The sequence below is a fragment of the Gymnodraco acuticeps genome, unplaced genomic scaffold (assembly GCF_902827175.1).
Source record: "Gymnodraco acuticeps unplaced genomic scaffold, fGymAcu1.1, whole genome shotgun sequence".
Taxonomy (NCBI): Eukaryota; Metazoa; Chordata; class Actinopteri; order Perciformes; family Bathydraconidae; genus Gymnodraco; species Gymnodraco acuticeps.
Window position 1 is genome coordinate 2,577,045 of NW_022989867.1, and position 24,093 is coordinate 2,601,137.

At 41.2% G+C, this 24,093-nt stretch overlaps 1 protein-coding gene across 1 annotated transcript in view; it reads right to left on the reverse strand.

Annotated features, from left to right (window-relative positions):
• Positions 1-24,093, reverse strand: part of si:ch211-266k8.4 (rab GTPase-activating protein 1) — a 109,592-nt gene that overhangs the window by 63,746 nt on the left and 21,753 nt on the right. Inside the window, exon 10 of the mRNA XM_034196724.1 lies at positions 12,107-12,219. Within this exon, the coding sequence (XP_034052615.1) occupies positions 12,107-12,219 (113 nt within the window). The remainder of the gene's footprint in view (positions 1-12,106; positions 12,220-24,093) is intronic.

Genomic DNA, 24,093 nt, shown 5'->3' on the forward strand with positions numbered 1-24,093 from the left:
GAACGCACTTATTGTAAGTCGCTTTGGATAAAAGCGTCAGCTAAATGCAATGTAATGTAATAATAAGTACCCTATAACAGGATTGATGCAAAACAAGTGACAGTTGACCTTTTTAGAGAGGATTAGAACAAAATAAACACTTCTGGTGTCATTTGGGTGGATTTTCCATATCTCCGGCCCCCCTCGGTCGATTTTGATGATTGACATCTCTTGTTAACCGCCAGAGCCAATATAATCGAGGGGAAGTTACTAAATCCACCTACACCAGGGCTCGACAGTAACGGTTGCCAGGTTGGCAACCATTCAGAAAAAATGTCAACCACTTCTTGGCCTTTGGTTGCCATCAGTGGCAACCAGTTTTTAACATAAAGAAATAAGGACAGCAAACAGCTAAATGTGCACCCCAAAATAGATAAATATGAATTATTTGTTGTATTAAGATCGATATTTAATTATTGTTGTGACTAGTCGGAATCTGATACTTAAGTTGCACGTGCATTGGTGTGATTACAGAGCCAGAAAGCGACGATTACAGAGCCAGAAAGCGACGATTACAGAGCCAGAAAGCGACGTTTACTCGCGTGGCTGGTGCGCCGTGTTTGTTTTACAAAAAATGGCGAAGCAAATTAAGTTGTTTGTCTGTGGGGTAAAAATGTCTTCGCTCAGGGCTAATTTAGACGCTTCTTGTGAGACTTGTGTTTTGTTTCGGTAAAAATGGTTCGTATCGTCAGTTAGCGGAGTTTATTCCCGTTAAGTGAGTATGACACATTCATAGTTTATTAAATGTTAAGAAGCCTTGATACACAGTTTCGTGAAAAAAAAGCCCGTAGCCCTCCCGACGGGGGCTATGGGGCTTAACAGGTTAAGTACAACCCTTAAGTAAATGTACTTTGGTACATTACAACACTGAGAACAACAACTACTTCTCAGTCAACAGGAGAAGCCAGACATGCCTGGAGGACATTGGCCCACTTCCTGCAGCCTATCAACTTGAACAAAATAACTTTCAACAAACAATATTTAGGTCATTTGAAGGATCGTGCACAGACAAGCTTAAGGTGTGACCCCTTAGTCTATTGGGAGTTCAAGAGATAGGTCAGTGGAAAAAAGAGCACCTATACAAGCACCTTAATCCCCTTTGTCTGTAGGAATTCTGACCAAGTAACTCTAGCTTTTACAAAGGGAGATAAAGAAGTTGAAATGTCATAGAAATTGAATCTGTTAGATGCCTCTTAGTACTTAATTATGTAGCCAAATTACACCAGTAAAGGTCCCACTCACGAGAGAGGTGTCTAATGAGGGGTTGTAGGTTAGCCTAAGGCTGATCAAGCAGGTGGCATTCCACTTCAAGCATCATAAACAAATGGAGATGGAGAGGGATGGGGGATTACAGCAAACCTTTACAAATAGCAAAGCTTACTAGAAAGCACGTCCAACTGCAGGGGTCATAGGTAGGCCAAGGGCCCACGGCTAAGGAGCCTTATCCAGGTTAGAAAGGTGACATTCTTTCGGGACTAATAGATGCAATACAGCCCTAACAATGGCCTCCGACCAAAATACTTTAATAGAGATGACCCAGATATTTTCCACTGCCAACATCAAACAGCTATTCTGGTCAGGACATACTAGCAAAATACAACATTCCGCATTTGTAGCATTGAAAAGGTGTTAATATAACAAGGTGTTTTATCAGGGTGTTTTATCAACACAGGTCCAGTTTATATGACATGAATTGCATTAACTATGTCAGCAGTATGGTGTTGTCCAAGTTGAGTTTCAATGGTTCAGATCAATAAGGTTGGTGCAGTGATTAATGCCGACCTGGAAGTTAGCATCAGAAGGGCTCCCTCAAGAAAAAGCAAGGGGATTTTCTATTGTGTTTCGGAATATCGCAAATGTAATATCAGTGGCAATAAAATGTTTATGATACATTTTTTTCCCATCAGGAGAATCTCCTCATATTAACAACACTTGATTATTGATTTGTAAATGCAATTGCCAAAACTAAGAAGCTAACATTAGGCACAAAACTAACTACATCAAGATTGTACGACTAAGCTGAAGGCTGCACATTTTTGGAGCGATGCCGGGTCATTGACTTGTTAGCAACTGCCGTTTTAGCAACTTTTCGACATGCAAATAACTTCAACAAGTGAACAAATAGTTGCATGTCTTTATATCCCCTATTTAAATTAGAACAAAGCAGCCGTTTATAGATTCTGTGCTTGTTTGCATACGGGCTGTAATTAGAGAAAATTAGGAGGAAAATAAATGATTTGTGATAGTTGGTAAGAAAGGATATGGTTAAAAGACACTAAACCAGGGGTGGGGAACCTCCGGCCCCCGGGCCGTATACAGCCCGTGAGACCATTTCGTGTGGCCCTCGAGGTAATTTATAAACACACTCAAAAAAGAAAAAAATTAAAGAAATCTAGACCGCAAATAATTAAACAAGTGAGTGCCTGTTTTTCCTGGCCAAGGTCAGGGTCCTTGAACACAACACAAGCCTAACGTGTCATCACGTGGTATATGTCTCTTCTGACAGGGGTGTAGTTCTGACGGGGAGCAGTGAGCACCAGAACGCCGCTCCGCTCCGGCACTTCCAAAAATTGCAGTACCCATAAGGAGCCGTACACATGCTGCAGTTTCTGCGTGTCTGTGTCTTTAGTTGTAAGCCCAGTGGCGATCTGTTCATCTGTCACACTGATCATACAGTCGATAACTTTGTTGTTATTAGCATCTGGTTAGCTAGCTATGCTAACGAATATAAGAAGCTTTTTCTACAACCAGTGAGGTAAAGGCACATCTTTATATGATCATTATAGTTATAAAACAAATAAGAGAATAAAGTAAACAGGTATAAAATACTATGACAGTAAAAAAAAGTTGTTATTAATAAACAAGAATACAGTTTGAAAGGAGAGTGATTTGTAAAATATCCATAAAGAAAAAGAAAATCTGCTTACAGTTCTGTTTCATCTGGGTGTTGAGAGATGTATCCAGAGATCTCCTAATGTTGCTCTCAAAGTGCACCAGATTGATGCTTTTAACTTCAATATTTAAAAAACAAAATCTTCCCAGGGGAGCATGCCCCCCGGACCCCCCTAGAGGAGGTTAGGTCCCCCCCCCCCCACTTAAATCATGTTCACATGGATAGGAGTCTAAATACATTTGCACACATCTTGTGTCCATATCTTTCTGTTTTGGTGGTCATGCCACAACCGTGCACATGCATGCGTGAGTCATGGCGAGATATCTGGATTAAGAGGTTGCTTTTTCTTTGCACAGCATGAAAGAAAGGTGAAATGAGTGGGCTGTGATTTTAGTATTTTTAAGCTAGGTCAATAACTTGTACGGCCCTCGGAGGATGTTGAAAACATTGAAATGGCCCTTGAGAGGAAAAAGGTTCCCCACCCCTGCACTAAACAGTGAATTTGAGACAATGGAACCGAAAACGTTAAAATGCCAATTTCCAGGTTGTAGGACTCCACCACCACCACCACTCTTGCTGAACCTTTCATCTAATATAAGTGTCACATTTTAAAATACCAGAGCACTTATTATCTACAATGTAAAGATTATGTCATCAGGTTGAGTTACCCTGGTTATAAATTAAAATGGTTTTGTTTATTCCATCAAGCATTTTCCCTCACTGATTACTATACTCTGTCTAGCTAAACACACTTTGATGTTGAAGGCGTCTATTAAGAGGGTCTAAGGTCGCTTTGACAAGCATGTAACCTCAGCTGAACTCTAAAGAACTTAGAGTTCATTTTGTAAACCCTGTTTGTGTCTCAGTCACCTGTAACCCCTTGGACCAACCCAAAGGGTTCCAACGGGAGTTCTACAAGGAGAACACCTTCTCTAGTGTCCTAAAGTCCAAATTGTTTTATCCTTGAAACACCCTTCATCTCCTCTCTTGTTATCTTTTTGTTTGTGTGTGGCTGCTCCTGCTCTGAACCTTGGCCAATTTATTTTGCCCCTCCTTTTTTACCCTGACCTTGCTTATTCCAACATGGACTATCGGCTCCATTTTCAAACCTCTTTTTCCCTCAGTGCATGTTCTCATTTCTCTTTATCTGAGTTTTGGAAGAAGCATTCATTTTGAAAACATCTACATATTAGGTGTTGTTTTTGGTAATGGAATAAAAAATGCATGACAGAAAATCAATAGTGAGTCTCTTGTGTCAGGTCGATTTATATATCATAAACTGAAAGCAAAGAGAGTAGAAATGGTAAAGTCATTGTTTTCACAAAAGACACACACACACACACACACACACACACACACACACACACACACACACACACACACACATACACACACACACACACACACACACACACACACACACACACACACACACACACACACACACACACACACACACACACACACACACACACACACACACACACACACACACACACACACACACACACACACACACACACACACACACACTGCAGGAGCCAAATATAGATAAAGCAAGGTCAAAAAGTGGCAGAATAATAGGAAAAAAACTAATATCAAGAGAATATGTGGGCATAGAGTTAGTTAATTCTCTAATGTGAGGAATAAGGAAACATGCATACACTACGACAAACAAAACACTAAATACAATGAGAGGTTTGTTATTTTCTTTTTTGGTGAAGCCTCAAGTTGGACAATAAGAAGTCAGCATATGACGTTGCACTCGTCTGCCTCGAGAGAAAACGTTGCACCCGGCATGTCTTTGTGCAAACGGACCATATGCTTGAAGTCATAATATTTCAACTATTCCGTAAAAGCACTGTTGACGTCACTGTTGAATATGGAGGTGAAGTTTTTTTATTTTTTATATATTTTTCAGGCCTTTATTGAGAGATACAGTGTTGACATGGGGGGACAGAGGTTGGGACAATGCCTTTAAGTTCCGTGAGCCGGACTCAAACTCAGTGGCTTACTCATAGGTCCACCAGCTCTAACCACTGAGCCATCCAGCGGCCCAAGAGAAGCTTGTTTTTGACCGTGTTTTTCCAGACGCAAACTATCAGCATATCAGCTGGCAGACCCAGAGTGGTAACAATCTTATTCATACATAATGCAAGAGTAGGCATCTTCATGAAATAACAATGTCAAACAAATAAATAGTAGCACAAACAACTGTCATACAACAGCAATTATACATTGTCGAGATATCGTTGTCATAGAACATTTTAAAAACGTGCTGGGAAATCTGTTGTGATAAAACGATGGGAGGAGGCTCTGTCAGCCCTTTTATTGCAAAAAATCGCAATGCGGGCAAAGGCCCTTATTAACCAGCTTGAACAATCCATCTATACATGACACAGCACACAATTTACAAAGCCAAGACTGGCATATGCACAAGTTAATAATCATTATTAAGTTTAAATCTAGTACATATTAAATATCAAAGCAGAAATGGCGGATGGAGGTTGTTTAGATGCACTGAAACAGAGAAATGCTGAGTCACTGCACTAAGGCTGGAGCAGCAGGCAGGCAGGAAGAAGGCAGTGTAGGTATCATGGGAGCCTGCTGAGGAGAACAGAACACTGGCATCTGCTACGACATCAGAGGACTCGCGCATAAAAAGAAGATATAAGAATGAGAGGAAAGGAGGAGTAAAGGTGAAAAGAGGACTGAATAAAAAGAAAGGATGGGGAGGAAAAGGGGCGTGGGGATTGGAAAACAAGAGGAACACAATAGGAAAACAATAGAAGGTCAGAAGGACACATGTACCTGTTCTCAGAGCTGCTCAGCCTGACTCAGCACAACCTGAAGTCAGTTTAACTGTGTCCTTTATTGCTGACTCAGCCTGCTATTGGACAGGACCCAGAGACCCTACTGTCACAAATGAAACACTCCCCAACAATATCATTCGCTGGAGACCACTGGGCATCAGTAAGAACCATCACAACCTCCATGTGATGGAACACCTGATCAATGTCAAATGACAACTGCAATTGTTTGCTTGTGTTGTGGTGAAATCTAAAAAAAGGCATTTTTCTGAAGTATGTTAGTGTGAGATATTGGACCGAGTCACCACTGTAGGAACAGATAGTGCTCGCAGTATGAGAGCACTAGAGATAATATGCCCTGTGTAGAGCACATTACACAGAGGGGGATCACAGCAGCTCTCCGTGACAGCAGCTTTGTTGATGCTACAGCAAAGCCAAAATGGTTGGACTTCATGCCAATAATTCCATAATCATGTTATAATAAAGTAAAACATATGTTTTTTTACCAGTTTGATATGCATTTCTTTACCACAGGTGCATTTGTTTTATTACCCCCCCAAATAAAAGTGAATAATAGTGTTTTAAACTTGTGATAAATTATAATTAATTACAGATTATTTATGTGATTAACGAGATAACACTTTTAGTCAATTGACAGTGGCAGTCAGTAGGGGCTTGGACTAGGGTTGCAAAATTCCGGGAATTTTCAAAGATGGAAACTTTCCATGGGAATTAACGGGAATAAACTGGGAATGTTCTAAATTGAAGGTTGGCTCTTCATAGGGAATTTATGGTGCGTTTCCACTGCAGCGGGTAGCTCGCTTTAAGCGTGCCGAGCCGTGCGGGGCCCGATTTTGGTTGCGTTTCCACTTGGCCTAGTTTTGGCCCGGGGCTACTTTTTCACCTTTTTTCTGGCCCGACTAAATCGTGGTTCTAGGGCCAGGAACAACCAGGCTGAGTCGGGCTGAGTATGCTAAACTAGAGAGAGAATCGCTGGCAAGGGGGCTACAACTACAACAAGATGAACATATTTGACCGTGATTTAATTGTAATACACGTTTCAAAATGATGCTGAAGTAACAACACACTGATACCGGTTAGTAAAAACCATGAATTAATGCTTTGACAAGTCTGCAGACAGACAGCAGGCGAAAAACCCTTTTAAAAAATGCGTGTTTTCTAAATGTAGCTTGGCTAAGCTAACGTTATATATGCTCCGACCGTCCACACTCGCAACAACGGCCTATACAGACATAAATAAACCAGCGACTGTATTCGTCATGACACAGAGAGTCTGTGGTTTGTACTTGTTTAACTTTTGTCTAGTTTCTGAACAGATATGAGGAGCTGTGAACTCTGAGTGCTAAGAGCTAACGGCTGTGTAGTTTTTCTGGGGCTCTCATTGAAGATGACGTCACGGCTCCGCCTACACTGCGTTACTATAGTAACTGCCCCAGTTCCTAAACTGTAATGGAAGCGCAGCATTAAAGTGAGCCGGGCCTAATAAGGCCTAACCAAACCGAGCGAGGCCGAGCGAGGCCTGCAGTGGAAACGCGCCAAAAGTGAGCCGGGCCTAATAAGGCCTAACCAAACCGAGCGAGGCCTGCAGTGGAAACGCGCCATTAAATATAGTTGGGGAAAGTATATTTTAGCATAATCTTGACTAAAACAAACAGATGTCATTCAAGTACAATTGAATATCTATGCCATAGCACACTGCTTACTGCATGGCTATTGACACCATGCAAAGGTTCGCAACAGGCTCACAAATGTGAGAGTGGAAAAACTGGTTGACATCCGGGCAAACCTAAGGCTCTTTGAGCCTGACACAGAGCCATCCTCAACAAGGCTGGACAGTGACACTGAAGAGGAAGACTCAGAGTTGGATGTTGAAGAAGCCCAGGAAGAGCCCATTGACTGAAAGAGTTTAGCAAAAATGCAGAGGATTGCTTGAAGGAAGATTTGCCTGTTTAATGGGACTTTCATTTTGAATGGGACTTTGTGGGGATTTTTGGATGGGGGGTGCATTTTTGTGGGGTTGGGGGGGATGAGTAATATTTAACTCAACATTCCTGTTTTCGTTCTTCAATTAAACAAATAATTGTTCAATAACATAATTAAAACGTGTTCTGTTCTACTTAAAAAAAATAAAAATGTTTTTTGTTTAATTTTGCATCGAATATTTCCAAAATTCCCCAGCTTAACTTCCCATGGAAACTTTCCGGAAATGTCTGCCCCTTTGCAACCCTAGCTTGGACTGTGAGCCGTAGGGTCGCCGGTTCAAGTCTCCGAAAAGACTTAAAGTATCGACTGCTAATTGGAGAGGTCCCAGTTCCCCTCCTGGGCCCTGCCGTGTTGCCCTTGAGCAAGGCACCGGACAACCGCCCCCACCCCCCCACTCCCATTGCTCCCCGGGCGCTGTGCAATATAATTTATTTTCTATAGTATTTTTTTTCATTGCATTTGATATTGTGTGTTAGCAAAAGTAATGGTAAGTAATCAGATTACATTCATTTTATATTTTGATACTTGTTTTAGGTTAGGGATTATATTTATTTTTTACAGATCACTAACCCAGTAAACCATACTCCAAAAAAGCCACTTGAACATGCATATTTGTGACAGAAGACGTCCTGAACTGGTGAGTGGAACACATGCCACATCATTTGTGACAACACCATGACAGTGCTGGTAGTCAGTCACAGAGATCTGTAAGTGTGTGAGAGACAGAAAAAAGAGGAACGTAAGACTGTGTCGGAGAGGCAGTGAAATGAATCAGCTCGTTTCCTCTGCTGCCCTGAGGGCTAGACAGTCTGACAGGCCAGCAAATAAGGATGACTCATCCTGCCTCACACACAGCCACACACAGGTGGGAACACACACACAAACACAGGGTGATGGATTTTCCCCACCGTAAAATATGCCTTTGTGGCTTCCAAAAGCCCTGAAAGGAAACCTCTCATGCTCCCTCTGCCTTTTTCGCAAATACTCTCCCACTTACAAAACTCAGTCTAACACACGCACACACACTGTTGTTTCTTTTCTTTCGTTCTGCATTGACAAACAGAGCCCTGCAGCCACCGTCCTCTGACTCATCCTCGTTGACATTCTGAGTCTGTCAAGATGCATGCACAGACGCAGGCATATGTGCACAGTTATAGCCACACACACACACACGAATACTTTATTTGGTTCCACAAATTATATTACATAAGACAGGGAATCAAATATAATCGGGGCTAAGCAGCACAGAACACTTACGGAGCCTACACACGGCGGCGTGCGTTGCCGCTTGGCGGTGGGCGTGTCTTGAGCTTGGGGAGTCAACGCGAGCAACGCGACCAACAACATGAATGTCCCGCTCTGGACATACAAAGCAAAGCATTCACGCTACATCCATGCTGGCTAAATATACTGTCTATGCTTGCTAGCTGTCCATTCAAACGAAGTACACTGGATATAAACTCCCCAAACAGGCGAAAACCTACCAGTTTCACCCACTGTCTCTGCCACCTCCCCCCATGCCTGGCTCCTCCGGTTTGTATCCCTGTATGTAAAGAGGGACTGGTCATATAGTACCGGGTGATTCCCTACCGCCACGATAATTTTCTCCTCCATTTTTTTGTACATATGGGAAATAACTGCGGTCTGGCTCTCCCAACATACACGCGGTTTGATTGGCTAGCGCTTGTACTGTCAGATTTGCATACGCGGGATTTGATTGGCTGACGCCTCCGTCGAGGCGGCAAAAGTAGAACATTGCTCTACTTTTGCAGCGAGCACCGCGAGAGAATCTACGCTTTGCTCCCACAATGCAGTTCGGCGAATCGTGACGTCACCCCATTCAAAGTGAATGGGCAGAAGCGTTAACGCACGCCGCCGTGTGTAGGGGCCGTTAGGGGTACACATAGCATCTCCTTCTCCACACGGCTAAGCTGCCAATAATAGCTGAAACAGAGCAATATTTGGCAATTTGTTTGGCGTTTCTCTTTGACATTCCAGCAATTCTCAGACCAATCATGGTGCATTTATATACATGGCCAAGACTTCCAAATATGAGTATGCTATATCAAGTGTTCATACACTTTTTCACCAATGATTTTCAATGACTTTTCCATGACCTTTACCTAATTTTCCATGACCAAAGAAATGACTCTTTCTCAGCGTACCACTGAAAATGGTTTATTTGAACATGGAACAGGAAAATAAGGTCTGCATATGAAACATGTTGGTCCTATCTAACACAAATCCAATAGTAGGCTTACTAGCTTCTAGCTTCAAATCTCTCACCAGTCAGTTAAATGCCATTTTACGTTTCATTACTATACAATACAGTATTTATTATCATTATAGTATTACTATTTTGGCGATTAGATAAAATATAAATTATATTTGATGCAACTTTAGTTACATTTCTATGACTTTTCCAAAACTTTGGTAAAAATATTGTTTTCCATAACTTTTCCAGGGCCTGGAATTAGCATTTTGAATTTCCATGACTTTTCCAGGTTTTCAAAGACCGTAAGAACCCTGTATATCTACACTTGTACCCAAAGCTGGTTATCACATCGAGCAGTGGTTGGTATTTGATATACTTGTCCTGGAAAGCCTGGTCCATGTACAGGTCAAAGGCACAGCCTACTTCTAAGATTAGCACCTCCCTGTGGTTGGTTGGTTGGTTGGTTGGTTGGACACACACACACACACACACACACACACACACACACACACACACACACACACACACACACACACACACACACACACACACACACACACACACACCACACACACACACACACACACACACACACACACACACACACACACACACACACACACACACACACACACACACACACACACACACACACACACACACACACACACACACACACACACACACACACACACACACACACACACACACACACACACACACACACACCACACACACACACACACACACACCCACACACACACACACACACACACACACACACACACACACACACACACACACACACACACACACACACACACACACACACACACACACACACACACACACACACACACACACACACACACACACACACACACACACACACACACGCATTCCAATCTTTTGTGAAGATGAGACTCCAGTGGTGAGGGGTTTCCAGATCTTGATGAGCTGATACCTGAACAGCCTTCAAAAGATAAAAGCTCTTTTGATCTGTCACGTTAACCTAGGCGCGCACACACGCACACAAGCAGCCCGATAGATGAACCGTCAGCTCAGGGCCAAGATGACAGTGTTTCGTAGATTGTCAACTGATGCTGCAGCCAAAGTCAAGGCACCTTTAAGGTCTGTCTATTGTTAAGCTAGAATAACATGAGACAATCTTACCTCAAGGCTGCTTTTAAAGATCAACTTCATATCTATTAATATAACGATTATTTTATGAATAAGTCGATTTAACTTATATATTTACTTTTCTAAATACAAATATTAATAAATAACAATTAATCAAAAATAAGAAAGAAAAACTATCATTACATTTAATTATGTTATCAACTTTTTCTAAACAAGAAATAAAAAGAAATATACCCTATTGGTATGACACTTTAATAAATGGATGTCATAGAAATGATTTCTCATAACTGAAGGGAATCAATATGTTTACTTTGGCAAAATAACTTTCAGAGTATACAGAGCACCACATTCATTATTTTCAGACGTTAGAGTACTAGGGCTAGGTTTTATAGGTTCAGCTTGTTCTCAGTGACCAGGGGCAGCCTTTCTAGCAATGGAAGTTGATTTATTTATATAACCAATGATTTGTTTTTAAGAATACAAATTGCCCCAACATGTTTTACAATGTTTAGGTAATGATATTTCTGAACAGAATCAGATAACTTTTCCAGACTTCTTGTCAAGAAAACAGTCTAGGGTGAAGTAACAGCGTTTCAAATAGCAAAATATTGGGATACAAACAAAAGTCTTACATGAAAACATGCAAAATGAACAATAGAAATGAAAAACAGTTATCAAATTGTCATCAGATGAAACTAAAGCAATGAGGTGAAAAAGAGGTGATTGTTTCCTCCTTTTGTTCCAGTTTTCTCAGGAACAAGCTTGAGAGGTCTTCCCCAAGGACCAACCACCACCATACACATTGACATTCAGACCGGAGAACAAAACTGTGAGTGTGTGTAACAGGATCAGCATGTGTGCCGCCAAGGTTAAGTGATATAGCCTGAATGAGAGACTGGAGTTTGAGATACCAAGTGCTGAGTGCTCCCAAGTGCCCCTTTGCATTATTAGCTACTGCTTGAGAACAACTGCTTTGTGTGTGTAATGTGTGTGTATGTGTGGTACCTGCGTTGGGTCCATGGTGGCTCTCATCCAACACCAGACTGTTGATACATTTCAGCTCCCAGTCCTGGACCTCAGTGTTCCACAGGGCAGGGACCAACACGGAGTACTGGGCTCTGCAGATGGAAGCAGAATGAGGAAGAGTGAGTGTTGGAACATGAGGTCATTTATAAACGGATTTTTATTTCACAACCTAGAAAAAATAAGAACTTAATGCTAATTGCAACTGGATTTGGGTTACAAAAACAAAAGTGTTGTAGCATGAACATCCCTTATTTACATTGAATTAGCATAGAGTGGTGCAGTATGACATATTCTTTTAGGCCGATTTGGAAGTTAGGATTGCAAGGGCTTCATAAAAAAAATCAAGGGGATTTTTCTATTCAATTTTGGGATATTGCAGGAAATAAGAAGATCTGTGGCGAACACACTGTTATGATACCTACACGTTTTGTTCAGCAGGATAATATCAGCATATTAACACCACTGTTACGATATTTGGAGCATAAATGCAATCAATAAGGGAAAAGCTAACATTAGGCTATAAACACTACATCACGATCATATGTCTGGGCATCACAATGACTAAGCTAAAGGCAGCTAATGTTCGTTGTGATGATGTTTAGTTGTCTCTTAGTTGCTAGTTAGGAACTGCTGTTTTATGACACATAGAAGCTTTGGACATTCACAAGTCAGGTATTTACTGACAGGTTTTATGACAGAATTAAACAGGAATCTCTCTAAAGCTTGTGTTAATCAAAATATCTTATATCAGGCATTTAACCAAAAACAGGTTCAAAAAAATGGTTGACTTCAAGACAAGGGAACTGGAAGAGGTAAAATGCTAATTGGTTTCTGAGTTTTAGTACTCATTCCTGCACTCTATTATGAAGGGACACCTTAACGGTGGATCTCAGACGGAACAATTGTTATAGCAAAAGCTGAGTTCAATTGTTATATCAGCACTTGATAAATGTTCGAAGAGAGATGTAAAAATTGTTTTTAACTTATTTGTTAACCCCGTTACTGTATTAATCAAAGTGTGGACATGCAGATGTCGTAAAATGGAACATTAATGTGAGGTGAGAAGGACTGAGGAAAAGAACACAGACCAGGGTATATGCAGTAATCCTGAAGTCAAATGTAATACCTTTTAATACCTTTTTTAAGACCCTTTCCATACATTTTAAGACCTCATCGCCACTTCGAGTTTTAACCAGTTACATTGACGCAACATTTACTATACAGTATTGATTGTCCTTCCTCCTTATCCAAACTTGCATTTCCCCATAACGATGTTGTTTAACAACCAGCGTAAACGGAGCTTCGCACGCTATCAAGCAGTGAGCGTGCGATGTCCTGTTCAGATGACGTCAAACCCAACGGGATGCCATAAATAAACTACACAGAATCACACCACACACCTACGCAATTATTACATTCAGGCAAACTGTAGAATACAACTTCTTTGGACAAACTTATTGAAAGCAAGCTACAAAATGTAATACCTTGGAAAATGCCGTTTAATACTTTTTAATAGCCTTAATTTTCGCTAAATTGATTTATCAACTTTTAATACTTTTTAAGACCCTGCGGACACCCTGACAGACAGACAGGGATAGATGTTGACGGAACAGTGATTTGTGATAGAGTGGCGAAGTCACGCCCATCTACTTCCGGTCCATGGGACCTTATTTCGGAAAAATAATGTATTGAAGTCAATGGAGAGAGAAAACGTATCTTTCGATCCCGTTTGAATTGTGCCATGAATTACACATATGTTGTTTGTCAATCTTAAAAAATAATTTCCATGTACAAAAAGTCACAGTTTGTCGTTAAACTGTTGAAATATAAGACTATGAAAAATACGCAACTAGAAAGACTACAAATCCCAGAGTCGCGTAAGTGATGTCACAATTGTTTTCCTCCACTAATGCCCCTTTCACACCAGCACTTTTTCAGCTCCGGCTCGGAGCTGGAGCCTGAAAAGCGCCGGTTTTTCCTGTTCACACCGCAGCGGCGCCGGCTCTTAGCTCCGGAATCCGGTTCACTTCCAGCTCCAAAAAATTGTCGGTCTAGAGGCAAGAGCTTCGGAACTAAGAGGTGGCGTCGCTTACGTCTCTCTTACGTCGAGGCGTGCAGGAAACTAAACCCACCTCCCCTGAACATGGGTCGACTGTCATGCCTGCCTACAAGCAGTAGTGCTTATACACACACTTTATAAAGTCAGGCAACACTAACCAGGCTTCGTGTGATTCTGTTTATTTGTACCTTACTTTAACCATCCGTTCACTGTCATTGATCATTGTGGAGAGAGGCAGACGTGTTGTTTTGTATTATAGCAGCTATCGGATGGAATCAATACATGGGCTGCACAGGTTGTCGTGTCCGACTATCACAAGTAGAATCATAATAAAAATACGCCGGTAAAATGTGCCTGTAGAAAACGGTTTATGCCACAATAGGATAGCAATAGCAAGTAGTCAGTTTAGCTTCGGTTGCTATGCTAACATCACCCATTTTATACCAGAGACACTTTCATAACAGCGTTGTGATGCCAAACAGCGTCAATTCAGACTGACACACATTCAGGGGAACTGGGGATATGTATCAGCTGCTTGTGTGAGTTGGACAGTGAATACTTTAGAGCGGCCGCTGCAGTGTGAGCTAACCGGGAGATAACGGGAGAATAAACTCCCGTGGAAGAGCAGCCAACACTGCAGCGGTCGGTAAATGCCGCAGAAACACATTAATAAACAATGAACCACGGCACTCTGGAGAAAAGCATAAGATTGGAGAAGTCGTTATTTAATTTAATCTGGCTTCGTGTGATTAAAAGCAACACGATCATCGACCCGTCGCAGTTGTTGTTGTTGTGGGCGCCGTAACGCCGTTGGGGAGCAAATCAGCGATGTAAACGGTGACGTCATGACGCAGCAGCGGCAGCACCCAGTCGGGCTCTGGGCGGTGTGAACAGAGCGGGAGCAGAAAAGAGAAACCGGAGCTGAACCAGAAAAGCTCCCGCTCGGAGCTAGAAAGGGAAAAGCGCTGGTGTTAAAGCCGCATAAGAGATAGCTAAGATCAGCGCCATATAGATCAGCGCCATATAGATATAATCTATCTATATGGCGCTGGCTAAGATAAGATAACTTTAACAAGATGCCTGTGTGCTTAGTACCAGGTTGTTATCATACCAGCAATGGGTCTTGCTCGTTATTTCGCTTCCCGTCTGATGAAAGGACCAGGAGTGGCTGGATCAAGTTAGCTACCTAGCTAGTAGCTAGCACGTTAGTTAGCATTACAGCCTTGTTATTTTTATTGGCCTTAATATGAAGTAACATTAAGTAACCCAAAATGTTAAACAGTAAGAGTAGTAGTCATATTTCGTGAACCCTTTGAAGAGTACTGTCACCGGTGTGATCATTCTATAATACACAATTTAAGCCCGGGGGAGAAATGCTAACACTAGCATCGGCGATTGCCGATCTTTTCTACTTCATGCTATCTGCACAAATGGTTGACATTAAAAAGACCAGGCAGTTCAGAGAGAATCAAAGGAAGGCAGGCAGCTTTGCATGACATTCTTCTGGACGTGTTTCATTGTGGTGATAGTGAGGGTAGACAATCGTTTTGTTGACAAGACAGTAGTGACTGCCATCTTGGTGACGTGTGTTGTTGTGAGAGTCTGCGAGACCAGAGATGTAGTTCATTAAGCGTTTCACACAAACAAATGTGTTACTTCACAGTTTTACGACACATTTTTATTTTTTTGACTTGCAAAATTATCTTTTAAATTGACAAACATCATGTGTGTAATTCGTGGCACAATTCAAACGGGATCGAAAGATAATCTTTCTCTCTCCATTGACTTCAATACACGATTTTTTCGAAATAAGGTCCCATGGAGCTCCCCCGGTAGGGGAGGGACTTCGCCACTCTATTGGAATAGATCACATATGTGAGCTTTACATCCCAGTATATAATGATAAATGGCTGTAGACAGCAACAGATAGATTAATAGGGTGTGTGGAAGAATAATAATAAATGTTGTTTCAAAGTTTCCTGTCAGTTCGTTCCAAAAGATTCCAGCAGGCATTTCACAGATGATGATGGCATGCTACTGGTCAAAGTCTAAAATATGGTAAAGCATTTAAAGGCAACAGTTGGACAACTCCAGATGTCAACACCAAATTTACATCACATAGTTTCTCAATGGTTAAGATAAGAATCCCATACCTTTTATACCTTAATACTCAAAGACAACTGAATGTATAGCTGCAATCCGTTTGATCATCTCAACTTAGAAACTTGGTTGAAGAGAGTTCTTCGCTTGAACCCGTTTGACCTAGTTTTAAGTTATGTGACAGCAAATACATCTACCCCTGTTCAGTTGAGCCCTTAAGCCCTGAATGGCTATGAGCTCTATTGCAGCTGTTCTGTAGCCGGTCCTGACGTCTTTGTTCAAGTGGGTGTAGGTGAACACGCTAAAAGACACATCTGGCATATTTTTTCCTTATAGCAGGTTGGTAAGATAGGGCAATTTATAAAGTCATCGTTTTGGAAGGTGTAAAATGGAGTGCGACGATGCTAGCTACATTGCTATCTTCCGTTAGCCTTATTGACTTCAAATTTTATTTGAAAGCAGGACCTATCAGAGAATCGCCCTCAACCTAAATTTCTTTTTATTTACATTTTATTTTGGTAAAAAGCCTACCCGTTTTGTTAACTGTTCCTGTTTCTAATGTGGCACCCATAGTTCTACAGTATCTCAAATTTGTACAGACACTAGAAAATAAATAAATGTATATAAATGTATGCGCACAAACAATAGACTGTTCAATTTGTAGCGTGGACGGAGCAGTTATTATGTTAGCTTAGCCTAGCCCCTCCATTCAGAAAACAAGCATTTTAAAAGTGTTTTGCTTGCAGTCATGCGGGAGACCTTACAAAGCATTACATTTGTCTTTTTTATAAATCTGTATTATTATTTTAGTTATCTGAGCATCCTTTTGATACATTTAATGCAATAAAAACACAGTATCAGTCACTTTTACAACATCAAGGGTGGTTATGTTGTAAGTTAGTATCAAAATGGAGATAAGGGTTAAAGTAAAGCAAGTAAACACAAATTATGCTGCGGTATTTTGCTTTGTGTGTGGTAAAAGGGGCACAATTTATCTTACATGATGTTAAGGTTCTAACACTTAACTTCTTAACCCAATTTTTCAGTTTAAGGTTGCTTTGCCAAGAAAGACATGGGGTTGTATTTACGAAATGTAAAATGCATAACATGTCAAAAGAAGAAGGAACAAAAGCAAGACAGACCCACTGAGTGATCCTCATTTGGGAATGTTTGAGAAGGGAAAAACTAAAGCACAGACTTTATTGAAGCCAGCCTTGTCAATGTGAAGTAAACAAATGATGTGTGGACCCCTCCAGCTGACGAGGGTCTCAGTGTGTCAATGAGGATGAATGAATGAATGAATGAAAAGAAGCATATAGAAGGAGAGAGCAGGCAAAAAAAGTAAATGAGAACATGGGGGAGCAGGCACGGCCCATGGAGGTTTATGGGAATTGACTAGTGCAAAGGAGGGGGGTAAACAAAAGAGAAGAGATAGGACTGGTGGAGGGCATTAGGAAAAACTGTGTGTATAGGGAGTGAGTGGGAGGAGGTATAAAGGAGGAGCGGGACTGGGAACAGGAGATATGGACACTGAAGGAGGGACAATGACACACAGGTAGGGTTGGGTATCGTTTGAATTTCCACGATTCTGATTCCGATTCTACTTTTCGATTCCGGTTCTTAACGGTTCTCAATTCCGATTCTTTGAGGGGCAGGGTAAAAAAATGATACATGCTTCTTCCACCAAAAAAAATTACATTTATTCGAGAAACTTTTACACAGGTTAGTTTACAGTAATATTCATATTAATCAGTCTGTTTATATTCACTACTATGTAACTGTAACCTGAGAACCACTGAAGCTACAACAGTGCAACAGTCCAACTTTTAAAGGAAACCCCCCCCCCCCCCATTTAAAAACAGTTCTTGTTGAGAAAAACAAGCATATCTGCCTTCTCAGGCATACCTGGAAGACATGTTTAAACATTTTAAAATAAAATGCTTCAATCTGGTGCACTTTAAGCAGAATTACTAGAGACTCGATCTAGGGGGTACAACTCTAAACACCCATATGAAAAAGATTGGTTTACATTTTAATAATCAAATAAGTATGTGAGCATAACCAATAACCCATAGCCAATAAACAATACATGTAACGTATTTTATGCATATTTTTGTATCTCTCCAGTTTAAAACGATATGTCTGGTTTACTGTCCTATAGTATACATTGGAATGATTTCAAACCTGTTTTATCCCAATAATTATAAAGGAGTGCCTTGGAAATATGTGTTTACATAAATTGTGATCAAAACGTTTGAGACCCACTGAGACAACTTAGACTAAAGTGAACTATCTAAACACTCAGTCCTTTACCTCACTGAGCTGTAGTTATCAGCCTCAGTCTGACTGGAGAGGACTCTCCCTCCACATCATTGTAGAAACATCTTCTTCTTCCGTTAGAGCAGCTAGCACCAGATGCTAATAACAACAGCGCCCTCCCTTTCTCCCTCGCTCGCTCCCACGCTCACTCGCACTTTGGCTGTGAGCTGCGGGTGCCAGATAAGCCAACATCCCCCAATTTCATCACTTACAGCGTCCATCGTACAGGGCAAATGAAAAGTGCAACCGGGATGAAAAGGGTGTTACATTTACTTAATTATGAATGTTGTTGCATCAAGGCCAAAAATTAGGATGAGCACCAACGGTCAAAACATTTTGTTTCCCTCCCAGAGCTGTCAGCGCAGCGTCTCCACAGATCTGGCGCCCTAGGCGAACATCTATAACGCCAGTGCGACAGGCTGGCCCTGGTCTCAGGTTATGCTGTAGGAAGTGTAGGTACAACCATAGATATATATATATATATATATATAAACCTATGATATAAACACGTGTTTATATATATATATCTATGGGTACAGGGTACAACGCTACATTTCCCGCCCGCAGCAGTCATACAGTAGGCTACGGAGAGCGGCGAGAAACATTTCCTCAGGCATCGAAAAGCGTAACCGAAATTCACATGTCTAAATGATGCCGTTGGAATCGAAATGTTGGAACCGGTTCTCGGTACCCAACCCTACACATAGGTGCTGAAAGAGAGGGAAATAAGTCAGTGATGAGGGGGAGTGGATGTTGTACGGGAACTCATGAATAAATATGAACAGTGTTAGTTAAATACTCAGTGTATAGTTAAATTGAAATGTTGTTTTTATCTTCTTCCTTTTAGAATGTATAATAATAATGTTTACAGTGGCAAGACAAAGTTAATGAATCATTTAAAATAAAAAAAAGTATCTTAGAATATGGTCTGATCTTCAGCCGAGTTAATCAGTCCAACACATGTTTATGACAACAGGCCGGTGCAGAGGATGAGAGGAAATGGGGCTTAAATGCAGAAAAGGGCACATTGGCGATATTTGTTATTAATTTTAAAAAAATATGCCTGGAATGCCTATTTCTTTGTGACAGTGTTAAAGGAATATTGAAATGATTGCATTTAAGACAAATCCATGACTAATGTTGGTTCAAACACTGCTTCGTGACAATTTATTACAATTAAATGCAAAGAAATTAAGTGTATTTTAGTAAATTCTCCTCACATAATAACTATCTCAACTTTTACATAACCCTCTGGCTGACAGAAGCTCTGTGCTGCCGACAGATGAACTTTCTCTTATTCATTTCTTTACCGCGATTCATCAATTCGGAAGTTCTTCTGTGCGCAGGCCTTCTCACACACACATCTACAACCTTAGAATAAAGTTACTGTTATGACAATATTATATTGAGTTATTCAGCAGCAGATCTCGCCCTTCACTGTCACCTCGCGTTTGACTAGCCCGCCTCCGGTACTGGAGGATCTGCATTCTGATTGGCTAAAGCACTTCTGTGTTAAAAACTCTGTATAACGATTAGCTTGGAACTTGTTGTTGTTAACCCTTTGTGAACTGGGTGTGTGCTTAAAAAAAACTAACATTATAAATCATATTTTACAAAATGGGGCCTTCTTTTATAGTAGGCCAAAGGGCAGGTGCTCAAGCCCCCTTTGGGGTCTATATGTGCACGTGCCTGGATTCCAACAACATTTTTAGGGAAAAAGAGAAATACCATCAAACAGAAACAGAGAAATTAACATTCAATTCACGGGCAACAGCTCTGGTGGACATTCCTGCTGTCAGCATGCCAATTGCACGCTCCCTCAAAACTTGCGACATCTGTGGCATTGTGCTGTGTGATAAAACTGAACATTTTAGAGTGGCCTTTTATTGTGGCCAGCCTAAGGCACACCTGTGCAATAATCATGCTGTCTAATCAGCATCTTGATATGCCACACCTGTGAGGTGGGATGGATTATCTCGGCAAAGGAGAAGTGCTCACTATCACAGATTTTTTCAGATTTGTGAACAATATAGAGAAATGGTTATTTTGTGTATATAGAAAATGTTTTAGATCTTTGAGTTCATCTCATGAAAAATGGGAGCAAAAACAAAAGTGTTGCATTTATATTTTTGTTCAGTGTATTTTGTGTCTAGTGACGTAGTCATTATTGCCACCTGTGACTAAGGTGACAGCTCACTGACAGCCAAGTGTAGACAAATAGATGGATGAGCCTCTCAACCAACCATTAATGAGAATGGGCTATATGGATGGATGACAACTTCTATTTATACCATTCACAGAGTAGAAAAGCTGAGATCCTTAAAAGAAAATGCAAAAGATCTCGCCTTACTCCTCTTCTTCACTTCTCCCCCAACTTTCCGCTAATTAGTGTATCTTTTCTCTATCCACTTCCACTTCTGTCCCTGCATTCATCGTCCCTTCTCTTTTTTTCTACACTTGCTCTATTTCTTCCACAGTATCTTCCCAGTGTAAGGGGATCCTGCCTTGGGAGACAGTCGGACCACTTAGTGTTGACTTCTGAACAGGCTTTCATAATGATGCCAAGCAGGCGAAAAAAAGGACTTCTCAATGTGACGCTGTGGCAGGCTGCCCACTAAACACCAGAGCTAGAACAGAATGGGACTGTCAATGCTGCCCTTGATGCATGCACAAACAGCAGAGGTTCACACATTCATCAAAATGTCTGGTTCTTTCCTTATAGCACAGAAACATGTAGAAACTAATGCTGTCAAAATGATCGCGTTAACGGCGGTAATTAATTTTTTGAATTAATTGCGTTAAAATATTTAACGCATTTAACGCGTGCAGAATGGCCCGCCCCATACATCCCACCAGTGGCAGCGCCAGGGTATGGCTGGGGTAGGCTACACCCATACCAAGAAATGGCTTAGCCCCACCATGAAAAATGATGTTAAAGTAAGCAAAATAAAGTCCGCCAACTCGCGCCGAGAATTGCACAGACAGCAGTTAGTAAGATTGATTTCAGTAGCCACTTGTCTGGAAATACCGAAGACCAGAAACGGTTTTGAAAACTTTTGTCACGTAGTGATCGTCTTCTCAATAGAACATCTTTGATAATGTCTTCTGGCCAATCAGAATCAAGATAACGGCGTGGTGTTGTTGCAGGAAGTCCCGACGGAGAATACTTTTGCTGTAGTACAGGGGTGCACATAACTTGTATGCAGGTTATGTGCGTAATCTGAAATAAGTACCGTCACTTGTGTCAAAGCGCAAGTCGAGAGTCGGTCTCCGTGTGCACAGACAGGGCTGCTGTTAACGTCGGTCTGTACAACGGAATTGTGCCAAAACTACGCCAACCGGCTGCGGAGGGAGACTCCCCCCTTCACTGGAGAACTGCGCTAAAACAGCTGATCACAACGTTCACACTGTGGTCACGAAGTACTCTACTAGCCCCCCCCCCTCTGTCGACTTTCCTGAAGTACTCCCCCGTTGATAGAAATCAACACGTAATGAATTAAGACCCCACGGTTTGATGATTGATAGGTGTGTGGGCTGTCTTTCATTTTGACACACAGAAAATTGTTATAATAAACATACATACTGTATGTTAAAATGGATATATCCGCCTTCTTTCATTTATCTTTCCATTCCCACAACAATATACATACAGAAATGGCATATTTTAGACATAGTTCGAATGGTGATTAATCATGATTGATTAATTAATTTTTAAGCTGTGATTAATCTGATTAAACATTTTAATCGTTTGACAGCCCTAGTAGAAACCCTTCTGTGCTGTTACAGTATAAAAGCTGGCTAGAACTGTTGCTGATGAATCATTAAAGGGGTCCTATTACAGTTGCAATCAACATTATTAAACCCCCATTGTATTAGTAATCCAGTTCAATAATATCTTTGGGTGTGCGTTTTGCAACTGCCTTCTTCAAATCCCATCAGAGATTTTCTATTGGGTTCAAGTCAGGCGACTGTGACGGTCATTCTAGAATCTTCCATTTCTTCTTCTGAAAACAAGCCTTAGTGGACTTTGAGGCATGCTTGGGATCATTGTCCTGTTGGAAGGTCCAACTGGACGCCAAGCTTCAGCTTCCTCACAGACGGCTAACATTTTTTCCTAAGATTTCCTGAAACTTGACTGAATACATCCATCCATTTCAGGTGCTTTTGGGTCAGTAGTGGTGTTCGTTTTGGAGTCTGATCATGGAGCCTTCCAGTGTTTAGCATGAAACCTCAGTGCCTGATGCCACCAAGTCTTGCTGCAGGTGTTTTGCAGTCACTCGAGGGTTTTTGACCACTGGCCTCCTCAGGAATCTGGTGGCAGCCGCTGATGGCTTCCTCTTACTGCCACGTCCAGGTAGTGTAGCCATTGTTCCTTTAAAATGTGAACTTGTGAACTATGTTTCCAAATGTATCGCTTGGAACAGTCAGTGCTTTTGCTATCTGCTTGTATCCTCCTTTCCTTGTTTTTGCAAGGAAATTATCATTTTTAGACAATTAATTTGACTTTTCCTAAAATGCAATTAAACCTCACTCTCAACAAACCCCTAGCCAGTCCAGGTATGTATGTGTTCTAGGGGTGTAACGGAATCCGTAATCACGGTTCGGACGTCACGGTTCGGCATGTGCAGTCACACGACGAATACGCCTTTTTTATGAAGGGAAAAAAGTCTGTCACTCAGGGCAGAATCCATTACGCTATATATAATCCAGGGGGCGGTATTGCGCCTAAAAGCTTTTTGCCTGCCGCCCTTAACAACAAATGAAGAAGAAAACAACAAAACGAACAAAATACAAGAATAAAAGTTAGTATAGCGATTTCAGATAACAGACAGGAGCTAGAAGAACCACCTGCTTCTTTTAAATCAGCTGTGTGGGAACATTTCGGGTTCCCTGTGGACTACAATAAAAACAGCTAATCCCCGCTGTTTTTAAGAAGCAAATAGACATGAAAGCCGAGAGACCAAAAGAAATAACGGAAGCTATTGGCATATATATTTCAACGGCAATGCGCCCTGGAAACACTTTCTTATTATTTATTATGTAATATTTTCAAGACATTTATTTAGTTTTACAGTTTATTGAACCTTTTTGTTTGACATCAGCCATTATAGATAATCTGGGCATCTGAGTGTGTGTTAGGGCTGAACGATATATCATGTCATGGCGATAACCGCGATATGCGCATGCATATTCACATCGCAGGGACGGTTTTTTTTTTCGGTTTTTTTTTTTAGGACGTGCGATATTAAGTAGGTAAATTAACTCAAACATGTTACAATTATTATTGGACTCCTTTGTTTACTTCTACAACATAGTGACATCACTATGTAATACTCGTGTTTCTATTGGCAAGTGCTCCAACACATTGTACGTGATAGGCTAAGGGCCTAAGCGGTTGACCAATCACAACAGAGCCGACCAGCTAACCAATCAGAGCAGACTGGGCTCTGGTTTCAGACAGAGGGTGAAAAGAGGTGCTGCAGCACAG